The following is a 22,801-nucleotide window of genomic DNA, read 5'->3' as shown; positions in this document are numbered from 1 at the left end:
TATTTCCGGTAAAGACACGCCGTGAACCGTACAGTTCGTTACGTGTTCTCGATGAAATTAACCGCACAATGAGTCGATCACGAGATGAATCGATTGGCTTTGCGATCGGTGCACTTCGTATGACTGTTAATCAGACATCGAAATTGACAAACCTCACTGAATTCTTCCCTTCTGTGCGTTTAATTCACGTCCCTGTTCGAGCATCGTGAAACGATTGACGAGACTCACGAGCTATCTCATACGATAGGTCAGGTTATACCAGAGAATGGAATAACTCGAAACTGGAAAAATATCCTCGACAAAGAACCCTACATAGTATCGAGCCAATTCGTAGGCAGAAAAAACGAACGAAATACGAAGTTGAGGTAATTTTCTCACTCACTTCCTCGCGGCGTATCACTTCCACTTGCAGCCGCTTCTGATACTCTTCACACTCATCCTTGTACTTCTCCATTTCTTCCTTCGTCTGCCTCATCTTCTTCTTGAGCACGTCGAGAAGGGTGCCCTGCACTTGCGTCGACATGCTGCTGGATATTCGCGCGTGTTATCGTCTTCTCACTTGTAAATATCGCGATTACGAGTCTGGTGCGCGGATCGAGGTAATGCTCGAACGATAAATGGAAAAATGGAGGATCTAAGACAGCCGGTGAACACGACGTACGAAGACAAAGTATATCGGGGTACGATAGACAACCGGTACCCGTGCGAGAGAGAGAGTTTCGTAGCCTCCGAGCTGTCGTACACTGACGACCACTGGCTGCTGTTGACTGGAAAGCAAGATGGCCGCCCCCGGTCAGTACGCGCATGCGCGCTACCGTTCTGCGGACGTCAAATAGTCCCTTGCCCTTAACGACGTTTCTCCTACGATATTTTGTGGAAAATTTCCCTTTGATCAAATTGCAATTGACCTCATCGTTTAAATACTTCCTATTTGACCACGCCTATATTTATAAAGAGTCGGTTCATTGATTTAATCGTTATTTTTTTCTTTTCGAGACCGTGTCACAGTATGATGCGCACGCCGAGTATCGCTACGCCAATCGACGTGTCGTCGCGCGCAAAGCCCCGGAAATACCGCGCCCGTCGCGAGCGCGCCCAACCGTTCGAATGGATGGTCGACAACAATTCCTGCGTTGTTTCGCTTCTTCTGCTTTTCATTCGCTGTGAGGGGCATTTCGCATTTATTCCATGCATCAATGATAATTCCAGTACCGATGTAATTTTCCTAAAATTGGTCGTTTTCGATGATCGGCGGTTTTACGATGAGTAGGTTGAATGAGATGGATGAGTGACGCGGAAATTTAAATGATAATAGAGATCAGTAATATAACGGTTATGTGACCCCTAGTAATAAATTGTTATTCATTTTGTACGCATTAGAGAGATTTAATAAAGACGCAATTATGGACAAATCGAATAACGGATTGGATCATATGATTTAAGCGCTACCGGAAATAGTAATATATTTTATTATGAAGTACCAGAGCAAGAGAATTATTGTAATATCATTATATAAGAGTTGCGACCGTTAATTGAACATTTTCAATAAATTGTGACGTAATTGTTTTATTCAAGCATATAATTTCGGGAAAAGTCAAACTAAATGTTATTTTGCTTGCATCATATTTCTTAATTTGAATTCATGTAGTGTAATTTCAATTAAATATTCAATACATTTTATGTAGTTTGACTGGCTATGCATATTAATTTAATTACTAGTTTGCGTCGCAAAGAATTAATTATAGAATACATCAAACTGCATAGTTAATACTTGTATTATCTCTAATACTCTTCTTTTTATATGTCAGTAGTATTTTTTATAGAAGAAAGAATAAACAGTTATATATACATTAAAAAGTGACTACAAAGTATAAATAACACGTTAGAAATATATGATAGTGCATTTATGAAAAACTACCGCAGCTCCATCTCTGATATTCAGTCATTCTACGATAAATTCAAATGGTATGCAAATCTCGGGTTAGAATTAAGAACAATCAACTGAATTCGAATGTAAGTTCGAGAATCCAGAAACTCGTCCATCAGATTTATGCGAAGAATGTAAGTATAGATGGCAGCACATTGATCTGCCGTGAAATCGCAGAGAATGTGACGTGTAAACATCGGCTAAGATAACGGGGTAAAGAAACAGATCTTTGTTTCAAAGGTCGACAATAAAGTATAGAACGCATTTCAAATTCCGGTGCAATATGTTATGAATATTTTGCAACGGTGTTACACATACTCTATATCCTCACCGGCTTATAAAACGCTCATAACGAAGCGGATTTGTGAGAGCGTGTTCCGGGCGCTATGCTTACGCAATGCTCTCTCAGAGTGCCGAATAAAAGAGCCGCTGGATCCGTGTACCAACAGCTACGTATTTTTAGAATGTTGACGAGTGCTATTCGTGTTTAACGCGTGTTACCACTGCAGGGTGGGGTTTGTTTTTGGAAATGTGTTCCAAAAGTATATATGTATACGAAGATATCTTTCATTTGTTGAATTATTTTACCTATTTCGCAAGGATATTAAAAATATTAAAATTTTTTAAAAATCGTCAAGAAACTTCAATTATAATGTTATTTTACGATATATTATTGCATTTGGTTAGGTTAGGTTAGGTTCTTCATGAAACTGAATATAAGCTTCCAAGTTTGGCAATGTTGCACTCGTTGTACGAACGCGTCATATTAAATCGAAAGGTGTGGCTTAAACCAAAAACGAATTGGTAAGAACGTCGCATATTATGATGTGCATTGGACGTGATTGTACATAAATAATCGAAAAATTTGAATTACCTGGGTGTATGGTCGCTTGGAGTCGACTTAATAAGAATACCATTTATCATATTGGATGAAAGAATTACGCTTCATCCATTGTCTCCGTTCAGTAACCCTATATAATAAGTATCCTTTGTCGGACGATCGTGCATCGTTAAGTTCTGTAAGAAGTCGCTTGTCGCTAAAAGCGCTACTAATGATTCTCTTAAGTATTATTAAACGCAATAAGTAGTATATCATTTATTTAGTACGCGATAATGCAAACTGATTTCGATTTTCACTTGGCAACGGCTGGAATTCCGATGTATTAATCGGCCTTTCTCTAATCAGCATTCGTGGCGGTTCGGTAATTTTCCAAAATGGTCGGTAGAAAAGAGCGTGTAATTAAAACGTGAGAAAGAGTAACAAGAGTCGTCAAAGTTCCTTTGTAAAACTTTCTCAAGCAACCCACGATTTAATGGTCTGTAACGTCACCGTGGGGTCCGTGGTTAACCACTAGATCACCTAACCTAACTGCGCGCGTATTTTTATACTGCTCTCAACCATATAAGGTATCGAATTTACGAAGATTACCTCGTTCGACGAAAACTTTGGGTAAGTCGACAGAAAGAAATACAAAAGAGATGAAGAATTATACACACGGGTGGTATGATATGGTCCGAGAGAGAAAGCAAGATTTTCATTGGTCATGATCTCTTTCCGTTATCAAGGGCTGCATGACCCTCGAGGACCCATTGACCGACGTGACGTCAAACTGCGTCAAGGTCATGCCATACGATGACCTTCACGCAGCACGCTCGTTTACCTACGTACCGGGTGCATGAGCGATGTATCATGCGATACTGACCCGTTTCAGCTGGTTCCCCATAATATTCTGCAATTCGTTCCTTATGAGACCGAATTTCATCATCGTGTCGCTGGAGAATATGGACCATCCGAAAGCTAATCCAGGATAATCCGCGCATCTCTTTCTTCTTCTTGCTTCCCTTTCAGCTTGCACCTCGGTCCTTTCGCTAGGACATCTAAGCTTGGCAAGCTCAGCAAGTTCAGGGTCCTCCTCGACGTTGGTCGACTCGTCGTCAGAGTTCCCGTCACCGCGAGCCCTCGCGACCGCGTGCTCAGGCTCCGGTGAAGTTTCTTTGCTCCTCGTCTCGTTGTCGGACTCGTGTTTGCATATCTCGTTCCCACGTGGCCTTAATCGAAGCTTGTCAGTCGATGGTTGTTCCGTCTCGTAGCTGTCACAGCTCTTGTTCTCATTTCTATCAGGAACAAACTGTTCGTGTCGTTCATTGAGGACATCCAGGCTACACTGCGCGAGCCTGTGTTGGATGTTCTCTCTATCGTTATCTTCGAGCTTGTTCGTTATCTTGTTGACGTCTTTTGAGGATACAGTAGTGGCCGTCGGATCTTGAAACCACCTCGGGCCGACGATCGTGGGTACTGTCACCGCGGTCGAACACTCCGTACCAATGACAGTGCTTTTTTCGTCGAGTCTCGATGACGTTGTAGTCGTTGGTGTTTCGTTGTTACCAATCGGCGTATCTTTAACGATATCAGCAGGGCCACACTGCGCGGGTCCTCTGCTGGAGACATCGATACGTCGACGCGTAGTGTACCGCGGATGATGTTGATGACCACGACGTCTCGTGGTCGTCGTAAGAGGTGGTTCCATACTATCCAGCTGCTAAACCTTTCACCTAACCCCTTTCTTCCACTATTTATCCTTCTAATGTACTCTACGCACTACTGTTCCTACTACTGCACAAGACACACCGCCATCTTGTCTGTCACTGTTCGTAACACGTTTCTCACCGCGCCACGCATACGTCCTTCTGTCTGTCTCTCTATGTTGCACACACACCACCGTTCCGTACAGGCGAACGCATGCACGAGAGGAGACACGTTGGTCTCTGCTCTCTGCACCGTTCTGGTCTGATTTCTATCTTGCTCTTGCTTTCTCTCTCTCTTTCTCCGTCTATTGCTCTATGCCCGATCCAGGTTACCCCTACCATAAACTACGACACGAAACCGAAGTTTGCCGACCACGGCCGAACTAACGAAGCGGCAGCTTCGCGTACTAATACTCGACTGTGCGCTCCGTTCGCGGAGAACCTATTCTTTTCTTGTGAAACGCCTGCGCACGATCGTCGCGACATCTGATGGCGCTCGAACGTCACTATTCTGTCGGTAACAACGCGGTGATTGATAAAGACTGGCGGGTTTTCGTATTCGAAAACCGGTTGAGTTTATTTTTTAAATGTTTCTTATATGATATTTGTTGTTCTTTCTCCAAGTATCAGTGTACTCAATTATCTAACTTTCCCTTTCTAAATGAAGTAATTTAATATACTGCAAATTGTCCGTGAACGGTTAAATTATTTGAAGTTTAAAACTTAAATTTGATAAGAAATTACGACAGAACTAGGATGATAGAATATTACGAATAACTTACGTTCTGCAGCGCCTTGTCTTTCTCCTCAAGTTTAGCATTGACCTGCATAAGAGCCTCTTGAGTTTGATCGAGTTCGTTTTCAATGGTCTGGATCTTCTTCTGCAGGGCGCGCGCCTCTTCCTCAGCCTTTGTTGGACAAAAGAATGTTATAAATCAAACAGTTAACGCAATAAAAATAATTACACATTTGTTGTGTATATATATATATGATTATGGCAGAGAAAACAGGTATAGACACTCCAGATTTATTATAATCAACGTTCTTGAACAGATGCCAATCCTATAAAGCATTTTTATCACAATGTGATTATTTCATCGTTATTTTTATTCCCCATTTTAGCAAAGCAGGTAAATAGACATTTTTTGGTATTTTTTTATTACATCAGGCTACTTTTTATTCTTAGTTTGTCAGGAGTTATTTCGGGTCGTCCAATTGAACGCATCATATGCTGAAAATTTTAAACATTTACCTTTTCTGCTCGCGCATTTGCATCACGGGCTTGCTGTTCGCAGAGCAACGCGCGATCCATCGCGTTGTCCTTCTCCAGCTTCATTCCCTGCATCTTCTTCTTGATCGCGTCCATGGTGGCGGTTTGGTTTGTTCACTCGTTTACCAGAAAAAAGACAACGTATCTGGAACAGCAACGGACGTCTCCATTATCATCTTAACGTTCTCGAATATGCGTTCTCTCGAGCACGTAAACCGTATTCCTTCCCATACGCTTTTATCTTCGATCGGCAAATTGTACTTTTTAATTCTCCCTTGGTGCCCGGTCCGTATAACTCGATCGATTCCCAAGGAGAATGATCGAGTTCGCGCGCGTTCATCGTGCCGGAGATTTCAATGACCGTGAGACGAATCAAGATTGCAATTAACCGCAACTTAATTATTTGATCTTTTTCTTTTTTCGTGCGATGTCCTCCTATATATTCATGCCTTTCTGACGAGCGTTCTTTTATATCTTCTTTTAATTTTTCTCTTCCCTCTCGTTTGTTTTAGAAGCTGAAGCTCAAAGCTATCTCTTAAAAACGGTAATTACCATAGAAATCGCTGGATCGGCCGCGAATTCGTGCAAGTTCTCGCTATGCGGACAGCATGCATCGAAGTATAATTAGCGAACGACCGGATATCCTATTTATAGAGACAGGTTCTTGCTCAAGAAGGCCCGGGCTCTGTACCGTGTCCGTATATATAAAATCAAACGTCTTCGCTGCTCCGGCCGTCTTTCTTCCTCTCTCGTGACGTCAGACATTCAGGTATGCGATCCTCCAGGACGAACCAAGGCGAAACGAGAGGATTCTTCGCGGGCTCGCTGCTTTCGCATTTTATGCGCTCGTTTCACTACACGAGCGAAACCGATGCATCGCGAGGACGAGAGGGTACCGATACGGCCAGCAGGACAGAGCCACGAACGGGTTAATTTTCTTCGTGGAAACATTCCAGACATTGTTTCTTCCAGGATCATTCTATCTCTACTGTTTTTTCCATTCTGTTTCGCTTTCAGAATGGAGTTCTTTTGCCGAGAGTGAAATTTTAATCTGGGGCGTTAACAGTGAGTGTCACTGTTCGGTTGTTTTTTCTTTATTAAGATTTTAACGCTAAATTTGGCATTGGAATGAAAAGAAAGCACACGGAGATAGATTATACAAGATCGAATTTAATTTCTGAGGAAGTAGCGAAACTTTAATCAAGAGTTAACAGTGGATGGTTATTTTCCAATTCTTTTTTCTTTTTTAAGCTTTTAAAGTGAAACTTGATATTGAAATGAGGAGAAAGAAGATAGAGTCAGACTATAGAAAGTTCAGTTTAGCTTCTCAAGCTTGCCGTAGCCTTTGAAATATTTTCCAAATCGTATTTTTCTACGATTCGACAACTTCCAAAGTATGAGGAAAGTATTAACGAATTGTTATTGATACGAATGATTAGCTGTTACTGTATAATACATTATTGCGTAATAATGATTTTCTTGAAACATTAATTTGATTAGAGTCTGTTTTTCCGTTGGATCGAGAAAATGATCGAAACGTAAAAGATTTGAGAATGGTAGCAGGGTTAAAGAACTTCTTGGTACTCGTTGAATCTACCCGTGTATGAATCTCTGCATCCGTATCATTGGTATCTATACGAACGAATGCGCACGATTCCTGGCTCGCTCGTAATCAGAGATGCCGGAGAAGCGAAGAGGAAAGAAAACGAAGTTCCGACCAGTTCAAAGAAGCAGAAATTCTAGACACAATGCTCCGAAGAAACGAACTTCTTCGTGTCATCACTTCTCACCTTTGCTCTGTGAAACTTAAATACCTTCGAAATCAAACCGATGACACCATCATATATTTACCATAATGTATCCATAATAATAAAGTCTTTGCAAAGATGAAATATAAAATTAAGAAAAGAAAAAAAAAAAAAGATACCTAATCAAAGGTCGGGATTTTTTCTTCCGTTTCTGTTTTTAATGTATAGATTGTGACGAAGTCAGGCCTATCGAAAGTCACAGAGCACAGAGTCGAAATAGTGATGGATAAAAAATAAGCCCAGCTGCCGGATTGCAAAGGAGCTTGTATCAAAGAAGAGGGTTATTTTTACACGCGAGAGGAGAGGGTGGAATCGCTAGTCGCCTGCCGTCGAACCTTTTCGGGTTACGCACAGCCGAGTTTCGTTACTACATTCGGATCGGTGTCTGATTACGCTCGAAAGAAAATTATCCTCCCTACCAGGCCTCCTATCGTAACAATTTCTGACACTTGATGCGGAAATTTTTGCATAATCCACCTACGTCATCATGATGATCGTTCTACATCTTTTTTGGAGCAGATATGAAATTTGTGTGCGAAAAGAATGCGACCTAGATCGTGACATAGAAATTCAACCTTGTTTAATAAATTTCTTGAATTAAAATTCGATACAAGTGCGATAATGAAGTAATAAATTATCAAATGACTGCAAATACTATGAGTATTCCATGCGATATTATGAATAAATTAGTATACACTTTTTAATGGGACACTAAAATCTTTTATAGGTTGTTCTACCAATTTCTTCGATCGCCTACACCGAACACCAAAGGCAGAGTATAGTAACGTTTGCACTGGTTCTTTCGAGAATTTGTTATCAGCGAGCGTCCGGAACAACATCGTGACCGCGATCTGCTATCTCGCAGTTAGAAATTCCTGTCTACTCTGGCACAGCAAAGAAATCGGTAGTCTGGGACAATGTTGTCACAGCGGTTACGCGTGAATGCCTGAAACTTTTTATGAGTCACACTTTTTCTGGCAAATACCAACTCAGGCTGCATCCACGATTGACAACGGGTTGCGGGCTTGAACGTTACGAAACGACCGCCAAAATTTGCATAATAACCGATTGCTTTTTAAAATCGCTCGCATGAAATACGCACGATTTCGATGGACGTTCCAATTATCAATCCTCTCTCAACTCAATTGAATCTCTATCAGTTAAAAAAGAAATTAGATCAAATACAAGACGATCCAAGCTTCATTTACCACTTGGTTCAACTGCTTTTCAAGGCAAAATCGTTGTCGACCTGCAAGATCATCCGCCTCTATTCGAAAACTGATTTCTGGCTCCGACAGCGATCGACCCTCTTCACTTTCCTGCGCACGAAAGAAACACGCACGTTCTACTCACGTCACTTTTTTTCTCGCACGACCAACCCACCCACCCACCCGCACACACACACACACACACACATACACAGACAGACACACACATTGATGATGTTAGAGGGAACGAGAGTCACGATCGAGCAGATCCAGGAAGGTCCTGCAAGACACGCGAGGTCGAAAGGCGAAACTCGAGCAGGCCGTTGCATCGGACGTAGGTACGGACTGGAAAAAGTGCACATGCTTACTCACGGGGCAAGTATTCAGGTTCGTTCGTCGTCTGGGATGCGTCTGACTCGCAGGCTAAGTCTCGACTGGTCGCTGAAAGCTTCGGCTACAACCGTTCGTCGTGGCTCCCACCTTTTCTCGCGGGCTTCTCTCCTCGCGATCGTAAAAGACGACGATGACGTCGCGCGCCAGGACGCGCTTCTCTTTCTCTCTCTTTCTCTCGTTTTCTGACGTCTCTTATCCCTACCACACCGCGTATGCGTGTCTCTGTGTGTGTACACTATACGTGTACAGACTCGCGGTGAGCATTTTCTACGTACGGGCTTGTGAAAACATACACCGCTGCGGAATTTATCTTTAGAATCGGCGACGCTACAACGCCCGATCGGACCGCCGCTTATTTTCACTCGAGTCCTGGAGAGCTCTTGCCCAACGCGGCGATCCGAAATGGAGAGTATTTGGGAAAAGACAGCGGAGTCTTTGATGGAGTTTGAGGCATATTCGAGGCATTGAAAGAAAAATGGAGCTTTCCTTCTTCCTTTTTATTGTCGCCTCCACTCAAGCAAGTAACGTGGTGATAATTACCACGGAAGTGATTGTGTTGAAAATTCGTACAAGGATTAGTATATTTGAGACATTAATTCCAATACTCGACGTAATACTCTTGCGTAATTCGTTGTTTGAAATAGATGCGAGAACAAAATATTGCATTTTTAAAAAAAGATTGAAAAATTTCATTATAAATTTCGTATCTTAAATAAAATCATACATAACGCAATTATTGATATTTATTTCCTATAAACAGTAAAAAGTATATACATATTTTTACATTATGAATATGAGATTTATACTCTAACAGTAGAAATGCAGAAAATCTTCAGCATAAAGAAATAATTATTTATCAATTGATTCTCCGATAGAGTTTTCAATCCTAAAAGCTACGTTTAAAAAAAAGAGAGAGAAAATATGTTGTAACTAAAACTGAGAATAAAGAGTATCATTAGAAGATTTTGGACAGAAATTGTATAACTGTACTAAGAAGGAAGCGAAGAGGCACTGTGCGCTAGTAAAAAGGATAGATCCATTCGAGATCACGTTCGTAATTCCTTGATCCAGTTTCCATAGTTACCAAGATCAAAGTCACCGGGATTGTTGCAAAATTGCTACAAAAACTTAGATACTCTTCTTCGATTACCTTAATTCCAATTAGAAAAAAAAATACTTACCATTGATAGTCTCAAAAATACATAGATTGTTTATCGTGTCAGATAAGATAATCTTCGTGGAAAAGATTTCTTAAAACGGGTATCAATTGTGTGGCCATACGCAATACGGAAATATAACGCGTGAAAGATAAAAATACACGATCGTAACAATGTCTCGTGTATCGCGTCTCCAGCAGGAAGATCCTAATATTAGGCGGCGACAATTTTGGCATTGGGGTTATAGGTATCTCGCTCGGTCTCCTTGAGTCAAGTCGTGTCATGGTCAATTCGCAATGACTCGGACAACGCTTTTAGCCTGGTCGTTTGTGTAATTATTTCAAGATTTACCGAATAATTCGAGCATTTTCCAAATGAGCATTTTATAAAATCGCACGTAATTTCGATAGCGATCACATCAAAACTTGCCGAATATCATACTTGATCTTTACGTTAGATTTTAACATGCAGTCTTTATATGGTAATCGTCTGATTTGACGACTTAATTTCAATGGAATGCGCTCGTGTTGGGAACGGTGAAAATTTCGCCAGGCAATTTGTCGACGCGCGAAATCTTTTGCGTAAGTTTATCGGCCACCACATCCCATACATTCATGCATCGGTCCGATTCAATACCGTAAAAGGAAAAAGTAGGTAAGGGTCCCTGCGCAGCCTTGACTCATATACCGTCTGTTTAAGTACTGGCTCGTGTGCGTTTATGAGCGTACTTCTGACATACCGATCACCGGCGAAAAGTCAATGAATACGCCGCGTCTGTTTACCTGCGATGTGATCTGAACACGCGATCACATGGATACTATAGAGAATTTAATTAATTATTGTCGATCGTTTTCATTTTTCTTAATTAACACATTAAAGTGCAGTGATTCATTGAGATAATCTTTTATGTGCGATCTTCTTCGATCAACTTACACTATTATGTTATATTTTCCAATATCATAAGATAAGAGAAAATTTCAAGGATTTGCTTGATATTTTCTTTAGAATTTTGCTTTTTCATATACAAAAGAGAATTTCAAGGATTGTGTTGACTACTTTTTTTTACACTTAGATTCTAGAACTGTATGAAGCTTGACAAAAGTTAAGGTATTTATAGTATTATCATAAAGTGTTATTTTTTTCAATATACATATACATTTTTGAATAACGCTATGTTTACATAACTTTTATCACCTGATTCTTAATGTGGTAGTAAAAGAAAAGTTTTCTTGTCAATCGCACATGGAAACTCGATGACATAACGATTAAAGTGCGTTAAAAAGTAAGTAAAAAGCCAAGAGATCGTAGTTCTTTTAATAATCTTCTGTAATTGAAAAATTAAATGAAATCATGTTGCACGATGTTACTTTCAATTTCATCGAGCTTCATAAGGCAGCAGGGTTTATCGAATCAATTATTATCGCGGTATGCCAACAATTAACAGAGAAGGCAACCTTGGAGCAACAATTAGGATGCTTATTATAAAGCAGTCCGTCATTATTTCAACGTATGCGTACGTGTCCTTAGTTAGTACTTACCTTATGCAGGATATATTGCACCGGCGAGGTCGAGGCACCTTCTGTCCTAATTCTACTTCATCGACATAAGCCTTTATAAGTAAGTTGAGTCACCTTCTCGTTAGCCCCTACTTTGTCATACACCTTAATTTCTCCGCTGGAGTCGATGCGCGATCGATCAATCGGACGAGACGTAAACATAATCAAAATGATCAATTCTCAAACCTTAATTCTCTTCCAGTTGTTCGACTCACCTTTATTTTAGCTAAATCATCGTTTAAACCTAAAACAAGGGGACGAATGAAAAGAACACAGGAACAAAAGTGCAATATGCAAGACGAATAATTTTCATCGCAAACTTTATTGTTACAACAATTATTGCCAAAGGAAGATCTCCCTCGAGAATCGAACGAAATCTTCCTACGTGCGACTCGGAACTTTTTACGATGGAAGGACCATAGTCCTTTGATAAATAAATAGAACGCAACAATAATTTATTCACCCTTATATCGTACATTATCGCTGCGATCGGCCGTGTACAAGCAAAATGAGGTATCAAGATTGTGACTCTTGAGGAAAATGCAAGTGTGTGCACACGGTCGCACGCGCCGTAATAAATGCATCGATGTACATGATAATCGACCGTGTGTTTATGTATATATATATATATATATATATTAGTGTGTAACTCGGCTATGTATGTATGTCAATGTGTATCTGTGTCTCTGAATATATGTATGTTAATGTATATTGGTGTGTAACTCGAGAATGTATGTATGTCAATGTGTATCTGTGTGTCTGTGTATATATGTATGTTAATGTATATTAGTGTGTAACTCGACTATGTATGTATGTCAATGTGTATCTGTGTCTGTGTATATATGTATGTTAATGTATATTAGTGTGTAGCTCGGCTATGTATGTATGCCAATGTGTATCTGTGTGTCTGTGTATATATGTATGTTAATGTACATTAGTGTGTAACTCGACTATGTATGTATGTCAATGTGTATCTGTGTCTGTGTATATATGTATGTAATGTATATCTGTGTAGGTACATATTTATAATATACAAACATACGAGTAGATATCTTTTTTCATACATACAAGATACAAGCAATACCCTCTAGTAAATATATACAGCAGTGACAACGCGATTTTTTTGTTTTCTTCTGGAGGAACGTCGCGAGAACCACTTGAAAGGATATTCAAGTGCACCGAGTTCCTAATGCATAGTCGACGCCAGCGATTCCGTCTGTTCTCGATGGAAATAGTCTTGATATTCCAAGCTAACATCTAGCGCTTAACTTCCAGCGAACCGAAACGGAATCTGCGATTTTCCAAAACTTTTCTTTTCACGAAAACCATGACGCTTGAGTCGCGCTGTTTGGAATGGCGACCGCAATTTAAACGAATTAAATTGTCTGGAAGTATTTATTACTTCGTGATGCGTGTATGTGTGAGAGATTTCTTACAGAAACGTTTAATTATAGAACGAATTAAACACTTAAGAATTTCTCAATGAAAAGATTAAAATTGTTGATCCTGCTCGATTATTGTAACAATCATACCTCGTTAATTAATTTAATTAATAGATTGTATATCGAAGATTGATCTCTTGTAAGAATACCATGCAATGTTTTAGGTATACCTTCAATTGCACGATTAAAGACTGGGGAACAGACTTTTAAACTCACGAACTAATGGTAGTGTACAGGGATAATAATATATTAATTCTCTAAATGTACAAAGTATACGCTGTACACGTGTAGTCGTGCAATTCTCAATAAATTCTCCAGTTGTTCTTTTGAACGAGAATAAAATTTTAAAAATTTGCCATCGCGTTTTCACGAATCGTTTTTTACATTGCTTTGAGACTCTAAAAATCTGAGACGATTTATCGACAGTCGTCGAAAAAACGACAAACTAAAAAGAAAAATAGGCAAAAAAAGGAAGAAAAACTAACGGAGGAAATAAACGCACGCAGTCTTTCCCAAAGAGGATTTAAGATGCGTTTATCCAGCGTTCTGTGTACATTGTACATTTGAGCCAGAACGAGAGTCCTGCTAAGGAAACTGCAACTTCCTGGCGGTACATAGCAGTAAAACAATAGAAAAATAAATAACTAAATTGTCTATCATCGATTTGAGACGGCTGTATTATTTTCTTTACCATCAGTTTATTCGATCTTTTCGGAGAAAAAGTGGAAAAATCTGTGATGATTTAAGAGAACGTTGAAGAAACAAAATGACGTCTCGAATCGATCCTTTCTTATTTGCTAATATAAAGTGTTCCGAAATTATCCTTTTGTTATGCTGTTTTCAATAAAAAAAACTGTAATAATAAAAGGGACGATTAAAAGAATAGCTAAGTAACAGATTGCTGACATTTATGGAAATCTATATTTTTATAGACAAATATAAAGAAATATTACCTAAATATTGTATTTTAGATTTCTTATGTTTGAAGTTTATATGCATTTTTGCAATTTATATATACTTCATGCACTTTTGCATCCTTAAATTTCTTATAAGCGTATAAAAATTCCGTAACTATAGATATCACAAAAGTAATAAAGGATGACACGACGAAATCAATCGTATAATGAAAAATACAATGACAAAAATCTACCTTTCATTTTTTCTTCATGGAAAAATCCCTGTGTATCGCGGCACGGATGAATAAAGGCCGCTTCCGTGATCGGATATTTTCGGCACACTCTATAAATACAGTTTAAAATGCGCACACTTATATGCCTGCTTTCTGTTGAACTTACATCAACGTCCTAATGCATTTTCAAGCTAATTCCGGAGGGGGAGGGTTTCTAAATGCGCCGACAGCGAGGATTCACAGGCTCCGCAGACAATTCTCTCTTTCTCTCTCTCTCGTACATACAAATTTGTGTTTTCTTTTTTTATGTGTTTTTCATTTGACTTTTTTTTCTATAACTATCTTCGTTTTTTGCTTGACTACAGGTGGGTCTGAAACGGGTGCAAATAAAAGAAACCAGGATAAGAAAATATTTCGGTAAAAAAGGGGTGAAAAGAAAGTGAAAATAAAGTGCGCCGAGGGTGGGTTTACGTAAACGATACGAAATATCGATCGATCGATCTTTGTCGACAGGGGTACACACACGCATATGTCATATATATATATATATATGTATATACAACATACATATATATATATATATATATGTATATACAACATATACAGTGACTCTCGGTAGTATTTGAATACGTATAATAATAAAATTTTCATCGATATACCATCTGTGTTATACAAAACATTTTGAAATTTAATTAGCATCGAAGTGAGATACGACTGTCACGTTGATATCGGTAAAATTTCGAATCAATTTGAAAATATATATAGAAATTTCGAGACATTTAGTGCAAACATATATTTAGTAGAAAATTCGTATACATGAAGAACATACAGCGTTTCAGCATATTAACGTTACTAAAAATATTAAGGTTTATTAACAACAGTAAAATGTTTAAATATTTTTGTTATTTCTGCATTCAATTTGAAACCTCTACATACATTTTCAGTTTTGTTTGAAAATTTTCTGATACGATTAATAATAAAATTTCGAAATGGATTGTATACTACGCATAATATATTCATTAATGTATATAATCTATAAGTGTTCAAATATTACTTTCGCCAGCCACTGTATATTTAATTAGAAATCGAACGACGAAAATATATAATTGAAACGAGAAGTTACCCGCGACGTACGAAAACGCGCGTATTTCAAATCGCGATAACGAAACGATAACAGAAACAGTCATAAGAATAATAGTAACTGCTTTATTTAAATAATATCAATAATCATGGTGATAGTAATAATCATAATGGTAATGATCATAATCGTAATAGTATGTATTGCCGAAATATCTCGGTTAAGTGACAATTTGTTTCGCAACAGCACAATTGTTCGCATTATGCATCTGAATCTTCTCATATTGTTTCAACGTACTTATGTATAATATTGATACATTTACCTTTTACGTATGATAATACGTATGTTTTCACGTTTCCTTATTTTCTTCGATGGAACAGAAATGGACCGGCCTTCTAAAATATCTCTAGGAAAGTTGGTCTTCCATTTTTTTCTTTTCGTGCAATGAAAATGGAAAAAAAATATTGCTTCCTTATGAATAATTAAAAACAGTAACAGGCACTTTTAAATTAGAATGTTACAAATGTATAGCTTGAAATACATGGCATGAGTGCAACCGATCCATAACTGTTGTTTACACTCTTTAACGTTTTAACTCTTTAACCAGGCAATTAAATTTGAAGACTGGAATTGTTATAGACACAATAAAAGATGGCAAATGTGTAGTAATAAAATGTGAAAATTAATATTAAGCTTATTAAGATATCAACGCGTTTCGATTAATGCCTTAAACGCTAGTCGTTTTATTAACATATATTGCTAGGTTAAAGGGTTAATTATTCCAGCGACTGCAATCGCTTTTAATTGCTCTTGCAACCTCACTCGTGCACGCATTTTTCTCTCTACGCAATTGAACATTTTCAATGGCACGTTTGGTTTCACGATTTCTCTACGCAAATCTACTCGAAACTATATCTTTCGAAAATTTTCCTCGAATACAAAGAGGACCGGCTTTCAGATAATAAAGTCGAAGTAAATATTAACGCGAATAAATCACATTCCATCGAAAGCTTATGTAATTTTGTACGCAACTCCAAAAGAATCTAACGAATAGCGAGGAAAGTATACTTTTCAAAATATCAATTAACATGCAATACGTCTTGTAAAATTCGACTGGAGCTTCTCAACTTCTTTTCCAAAATCAATTTCTCGAGATTATTTCGTATTTTGTCATCTTTTCGAACCATTATCAAATTCGAAGATTTACTATATAACTTGAATCACAAGGACACAAAGTCTCGAGAATTTGAAAGAAGAAGCGCGAAAGATGATGGCGAAACGAGCCACTCCATAAAATCGCCTTTTTATCCTGCCATTGGCTCCGCACGCTCGCAACGACGTTATAAAGGCGAGGAATTTGATTGTTTTCCGTTTTCATCTCTTCGATCGCGATATGCGGTATATTGCTTCGATAATAATTCCCTTAATGCGAGACTTTTCTTTTTTTTTTTTTTTGCTTTTCTCTTTTCATTCGTTTACACGATTATCAAAAAACATACGACGCGATGACGTTGACGCAACGAAAAAGGAAGAAAAGAACGAAATCTTATGCAGTTAGTTAAGTAGACACTTAGACGCAAGGCTGATTTATAGTCACGAGAGGATTAAGATCGTAGTTATGCCTGACTATCGTACAAACCGGTTAAACAGGCATAGTTTCTCCCTAATTATCTACAATTCGACAATATTAAAAAAATGATCGAGTATGGGGTAATAAAAACGAGTTAAAAATATCGTTAATTTAACGATGTATATAAAAGGAAGAAGTTATTAGACGTCTTCGTATGATCACAGATTTCTACGATAAAATCTGAGTTGCTTCTTGGTTTCTTAAATCTTTCCATTTATCTTTCTACACACAGTTTATACGCGATCCTTGTTGGATTATATTTCTAAAAGAAACTTGAATTTATCTTATAGTGCCGCTTCTTTGGATCCTTATGGCTCCCGGCGTTGAACTCTTAACACATTTTGCACGTTCCTCATGATCGACACACGGTTCGCGCTGGCACGTTTGAAACTCGTTCTCACTTGACTGTACTTCGAAAGGGACCTTCTCTGTTCCACAAAATTCCTCGTGTTGTTCGTTTCTTTCTGAATACGAGCACAAAAAACATCAATTCTATGATTTCTATCGTTTGCTCAATTAACATCACTCTTCTTTCAATGAAACTGTTTTTATCTACGGTTAATCCGTTTTTTCGTGATTTAATTCCACTTGCTTCGTACTTTGCCTCTGATTGTACGAATAAAGATTGAAACGACTAAAATTAGTCAATTAATCGGATTGAATTGATTGCTATCAATTGATTGTAATATATGGGATAAACGTTAGAAATGGGAACACACAGAACCAAATAGGACCAAACAAACAGGAAAAAATAGTGATCCTGAATGTAGATAAATTTCGATAAAGTGAGTTAATAAAAAACAGCTGATTAATCTCTTCTACATAGAGTTAACACGATACTGTGTTCAAAGCATACACAACACAGAATATGTTATTCAGTGTGGAATGTGATATGCCGGTTTAACGGCTTGCGAACGATTATCGACAAACAATTGAAATTTGTGACAAAGAGAAGCGTAAAAAGCGACGGATCTTCGACTGATTGCGCTCAGAGAAATTAATTAACAACGATATTTTTCGTTGAATTCGTTCGTTTTGTCGTTTGAAACGAAAATTTCTTTTCTCTGGTTAGCAATAATACTTAATTGGCACGAAATCTTCTCTAAGCGCGTTTCCATCGATCCCAATTTAATTTCATCTTAATCCTCCCTGAATTTCTACTTGGAGCATTCCTTCAAGTACAAGCATTGAAATCACTCGCAGAACTCGAACGTACGATGCGATATGTTTGTTAAAAAAATATCACACTTTCAAGATCGCTAATAAACACTGGTACTGTCCTTTCGCATACTAGCTACCATATATATGTATGTAACAAGAATGATAATACACGATACTCCATAAAACAGTATCTCGAGTTAACAAAGTTACGAGTTTATCAAGCTTCTGTTTTCCTTTTTTTCCTCTCGGTCGTACAATCTGTGTCCACGGGTTCAAGATTTTCCAGCCGATTTAACCTTTGAAATTTTCAGAGGTGCCAGCTTCGATGCAACAGTGACACGTAGATTGCTTCATAGTTTCTTATCGAGTAAGTAGCTTTACGACTACGTTGTACGAATCACGTTTCCTCATTGGAAGTCGATCGCGATAGAAATACTACTTGAATTTTCGTTGGAAATTTGTAAAATCAGTGTAAACGACAATTTGTACTCGAACAATTTCTTACACCGATCGATTATTTATGAAAACGCATTTCTGAAACGATTGATTATTTACTTATTATATTTGCCCTGGATTTCAATGGTTAAATCGCAGATTTAAAAAATAGAAAACGATAAAAGAAAAATGTGCGCGTTCCTAATCGTTGTAATATTCAAACACGCTTTTTATTGCTCAGAATAAATAAAGAAAAATAAGTCAACTACGCTAACTTACAAAAATGAAGTGATGCTTTTCTATTAGATAAAAAGAGAGGAAAAATATTATAAACGTAGAAAGTAAAAGACGTGATTAAAGCTACGAAATAAAAAGTTCTCGGAGAAAGAAGAACAACACGGACCGATCACCGAGATTGCGACTAGATTTTTACCACCGTTTTCCTAAATACAACATATCGACTGTCGAAAGCGTTTCATTCAGGACAATATATCATTATACGTGTACGTATGTGTTAATTGAACAACATTTTGGTTTTTTTTCAAAACGTTCCTTTAACTTTGCTCTGCGGCTACTGTAATATTTATATATATATAAACTTTTTGTTCATTCATATATATATATATACGTACACGGTACCAGTGGCACTCCCGTTAATTAATCTCATTTATCGTATCACGTATAATACAGTTTGCGCAGTTACTATATTTATAATATTCATCGAGATCGTCGGTGAATTCTGCAATTAATTTCGAGTTTCGAAACTGTAATTTTAATATTCAATTTTATTAACTCTGCGGAATATTTCTGACATGTAGGATTTTCTTTATTGAAATTTTTCGAATTTTAGAAATTATACAAGATTTTAATTTTTAATTTTTAACTTTGTAGGAAATCTATTTTTGATATCTATAATATTTTTTGAATCTTCCAAAATATTAAAATCTCGGGAGACGAATTTCTTGAGTTCTGCAGAATATTCCTGATATGTAGGATTTTCCTTACTGAAATTTTTCCAATTTTCGAAATTATAGATGTTATTTTTAACTTTGTAGCAAATTTATTTTTGATACCTATAATTTTTTTTTAATCTTCCAAAATTTTAAAATCTCAGGAAACGAATTTCTTAAGCTCTGCAGAATATTCCTGACATGTAGGATTTTCTTTATTGAAAATTTTCGAATTTTAGAAATTATAGATTTTATTTTTTAACTTTGTAGGAAATCCATTTTTGATATATATAATTTCTTTTTAATCTTCTAAAATTTTAAAATCTCGGGAGACGAATTTCTTGAGCTCTGCAGAATATTTCTGACATATAGGATTTTCCTTACTGAAATTTTTTCAATTTTCAAAATTATAGAAGACTTTAATTTTTAATTTTTAACTTTGTAGGAAATCTATTTTTGATATCTATAATTTCTTTTTAATCTTCCAAAATTTTAAAATCTCAGGAAACGAATTTCTTGAGCTCCGCAGAATATTCCTGACATGTAGGATTTTCCTTACTGAAATTTTTTCAATTTTCGAAATTATAGAAGACTTTAATTTTTAATTTTTAACTTTGTAGGAAATCTATTTTTGATATCTATAATTTCTTTTTAATCTTCTAAAATTTTAAAATCTCGGGAGACGAATTTCTTGAGCTCTGCAGAATATTTCTGACATATAGGATTTTCCTTACTGAAATTTTTCGAATTTTTAAAATTATAGATTTTATTTTTAACTTTGTAGAAAATTTATTTTTGATATTTATAATTTTTTTTGAATCTTCCAAAATTTTAAAATCTCAGGAGACGAATTTCTTGAGTCCTGCAGAATATTTCTGGAACTGGCAGCTACTTTTATTGAAATTTTAACGATTATCAAAATCTTTAACCCTTATTATCCGAATTTCTGTTTTAAAAATGATTGAAAATCATCATAATTTTAATCAATACTTCCGCATTTCGTTACCAATACATTCGAGAGTTCACCGACCATCTCGACAATAAATGCGGTATACACATTTCATTTTATGTGTGTACAGTGTACATATGTATAAGTATATGTATAATTACGTACAGGAGACAGGCAGAACGTGAGACACATATAGGTACATGTACACGACCGTTGGCTATATTATCGTAATAAAAACGGGATTGAGGACTGCGTCCTAATTAGATTGTAAGTATTATTTACATCTCCTTCGTCCGCGGGTCATTTCATTTCCTCGTTTTACACCTTTCATTCCTCTCGAGCGCTTTCCTCTTAACGTTTACAACTAACTAACGTAACAACAGGTAATTGTCAGTTACGATAAGAGGTAATGAATGAATATATTTCGCGATAATTTCCCATCACGTGTAACCTAAACGTCACTCGTAAAGCTCGGCGATTCGATGATCATACAATTTTACAGCTAAATGCTAGGATATGAACAAGCAACGAGAAAACGAATTATGTAACTGCAATAACGACACGTGTTTTTCTTTTTGGAGAAAAGTATGACTAAATATGGTTAATAAATCTACAAGTTTAAAAAGTTTGTACATAGTCAATCAAAATGGTTATCCAACGAGCGTGTATATAAGTATGGAACTTTAATATATAAAACTTTTGCAAACAATTTGAAAAATATAAAAATATAAAATTTTCAATAGGAAATAAAAAATTAGTAAAAAAAGATACAAACAGATTGTCTACATTGAGATTAAGTCAGGTAATAATTTCTTGATACAGAAATCGATTAAATTCAAATTACGCTGCTCAAAATAATTAGGGAATTGTTATTATAAACGGTTCCATTTTATTAATTAAGTAAACAAAATTAAAAACATTTATAGGCTTGATAGATTCAAACGTTGTTAATATGACATTAATAGGAGTTGACTTCAAGACAATAATTAAAAGAAAATATACAGATACGAGCGATGGGTATACAAATTTATTTTGAAAAATCTATAAAAAAAAAAAAAAAAAAAAAAAAAAAAAAAAAAAAAAAAAAAAAAAAAAAAAACCCGAACCTCCAATTGTGCTGAGCAATGTATTAATTCGCGAGATATCGAAACACGTGACATTATTACGTTTAACTAGCTACTTATTGAAAATCGAACGATACGATGAGACCTGACATATAAAAGATACAACTGGAACGATGGATTCTTGAATTCTCCACAAAGTGTTTGTATCCTGAACGAGTATTATACAGTCCTCTAATACTGTAGGCCGAGTTTTATCACGTTGTGTAACCTTCCTGGCCTATCCGACATGCTCCAAAGCTTTAGAATCATTAATTCTTCATCGATTCTTTAATTGCTTCGCAAGAACGCGCCTATTTAAATTATTAATTCATTCCATACGAATAAATGCAAGATTCACACACGCTGGATGATTAATACTTCACAAACTCGCGAATCAAGACGAATACTTGTTCCACCCACGCAAGCTGTTCGTTAAGTACAGAATCGAATGTGATAAAGTATGGTGTCTCATGTAACACGAAAATGCGCAAGGAATGATTAAAGACATATCAGTTTACGTGTCTTCGTTCAACTTTTTCACCCCTTCCACCCTGACAATCCGTCTTGCTTCGCGATCAAACGCTTTCCTCTATGATTTATTCTTCTCCGTTCGAGTTTCGTTTCTTTTTTTTCTTTTTTCTTTTTTTCGAAGATTCGTCGCTACGACGGTGCACCAGACCAAATCCAAACTGACTTGACGTAGGTTACAGGGATGAGCTGCTTTGAATTCACTCTTGCTGCAGTATCTTCTGATTTGAGGAAATAGAGAAACCTTTCAGATAATCTGATCTTTTCGCACGAATCGTTCCAAAGTATATCTTACTTTTAGAAATATAATATATAAAAATATTTATAGAAAAATATGAAATATTAAACGGCGATACTAGATGAGGTAAATCGTAAGATTCTTTTTAACGAAATAATACCTATTTTGTGAAACATGAAAGACATTGTCGTGTCAGGACGATCGTTTGAAATGCTTCACCAATACTAATTCTTGACGACAGTAATACTGGGTTAATATGGAATTACCTGACCGACGTTTTACGCGGTTCTACGTGTTCGACATTCTTTCGCGT

General features: G+C 36.9%; 2 protein-coding genes across 41 annotated transcripts in view; both read right to left on the bottom strand.

The window, feature by feature from the left end:
- The window catches only part of LOC100650354 (tropomyosin Per a 7.0102), a 40,813-nt gene extending 31,544 nt beyond the window's left edge, over positions 1-9,269 (bottom strand). For 3 of the 27 annotated variants that reach the window (XM_012313810.3, XM_048405964.1, XM_012313819.3), the window contains exons 1-3: positions 9,112-9,269; positions 5,706-5,868; positions 5,236-5,361 (exon numbers count right to left, since the gene is read on the bottom strand). In XM_012313810.3, the coding sequence (XP_012169200.1) occupies positions 5,236-5,361; positions 5,706-5,819 (240 nt within the window). In that variant the 5' untranslated portion in view covers positions 5,820-5,868; positions 9,112-9,269. Of the gene's footprint in view, positions 1-382; positions 2,945-3,630; positions 4,883-5,235; positions 5,362-5,705; positions 5,869-6,275; positions 6,294-7,650; positions 7,670-8,739; positions 8,857-9,107 lie in introns of those variants that run through there. The other 24 variants (XM_048405966.1, XM_048405930.1, XM_012313802.3 and 21 more) reach the window with 20 other exon arrangements.
- Positions 9,270-12,148: 2,879 nt separating this feature from the next.
- The window catches only part of LOC100650026 (phosphatidylinositol 4-phosphate 5-kinase type-1 alpha), a 39,942-nt gene continuing 29,289 nt past the window's right edge, over positions 12,149-22,801 (bottom strand). For 12 of the 14 annotated variants that reach the window (XM_020864432.2, XM_020864443.2, XM_020864439.2 and 9 more), the window contains one exon: positions 15,603-17,588. In XM_020864432.2, coding sequence (XP_020720091.1) covers positions 17,433-17,588 — 156 coding nt within the window. In that variant the 3' untranslated portion in view covers positions 15,603-17,432. Of the gene's footprint in view, positions 14,788-15,602; positions 17,589-19,273; positions 22,472-22,801 lie in introns of those variants that run through there. The other 2 variants (XM_020864461.2, XM_020864459.2) reach the window with 2 other exon arrangements.

Source organism: Bombus terrestris, chromosome 1 (assembly GCF_910591885.1).
Source record: "Bombus terrestris chromosome 1, iyBomTerr1.2, whole genome shotgun sequence".
NCBI lineage: Eukaryota > Metazoa > Arthropoda > Insecta > Hymenoptera > Apidae > Bombus > Bombus terrestris.
The sequence above is the reverse complement of the archived record's forward strand: the minus strand, read 5'-3'. Positions and strand labels throughout refer to the sequence as shown.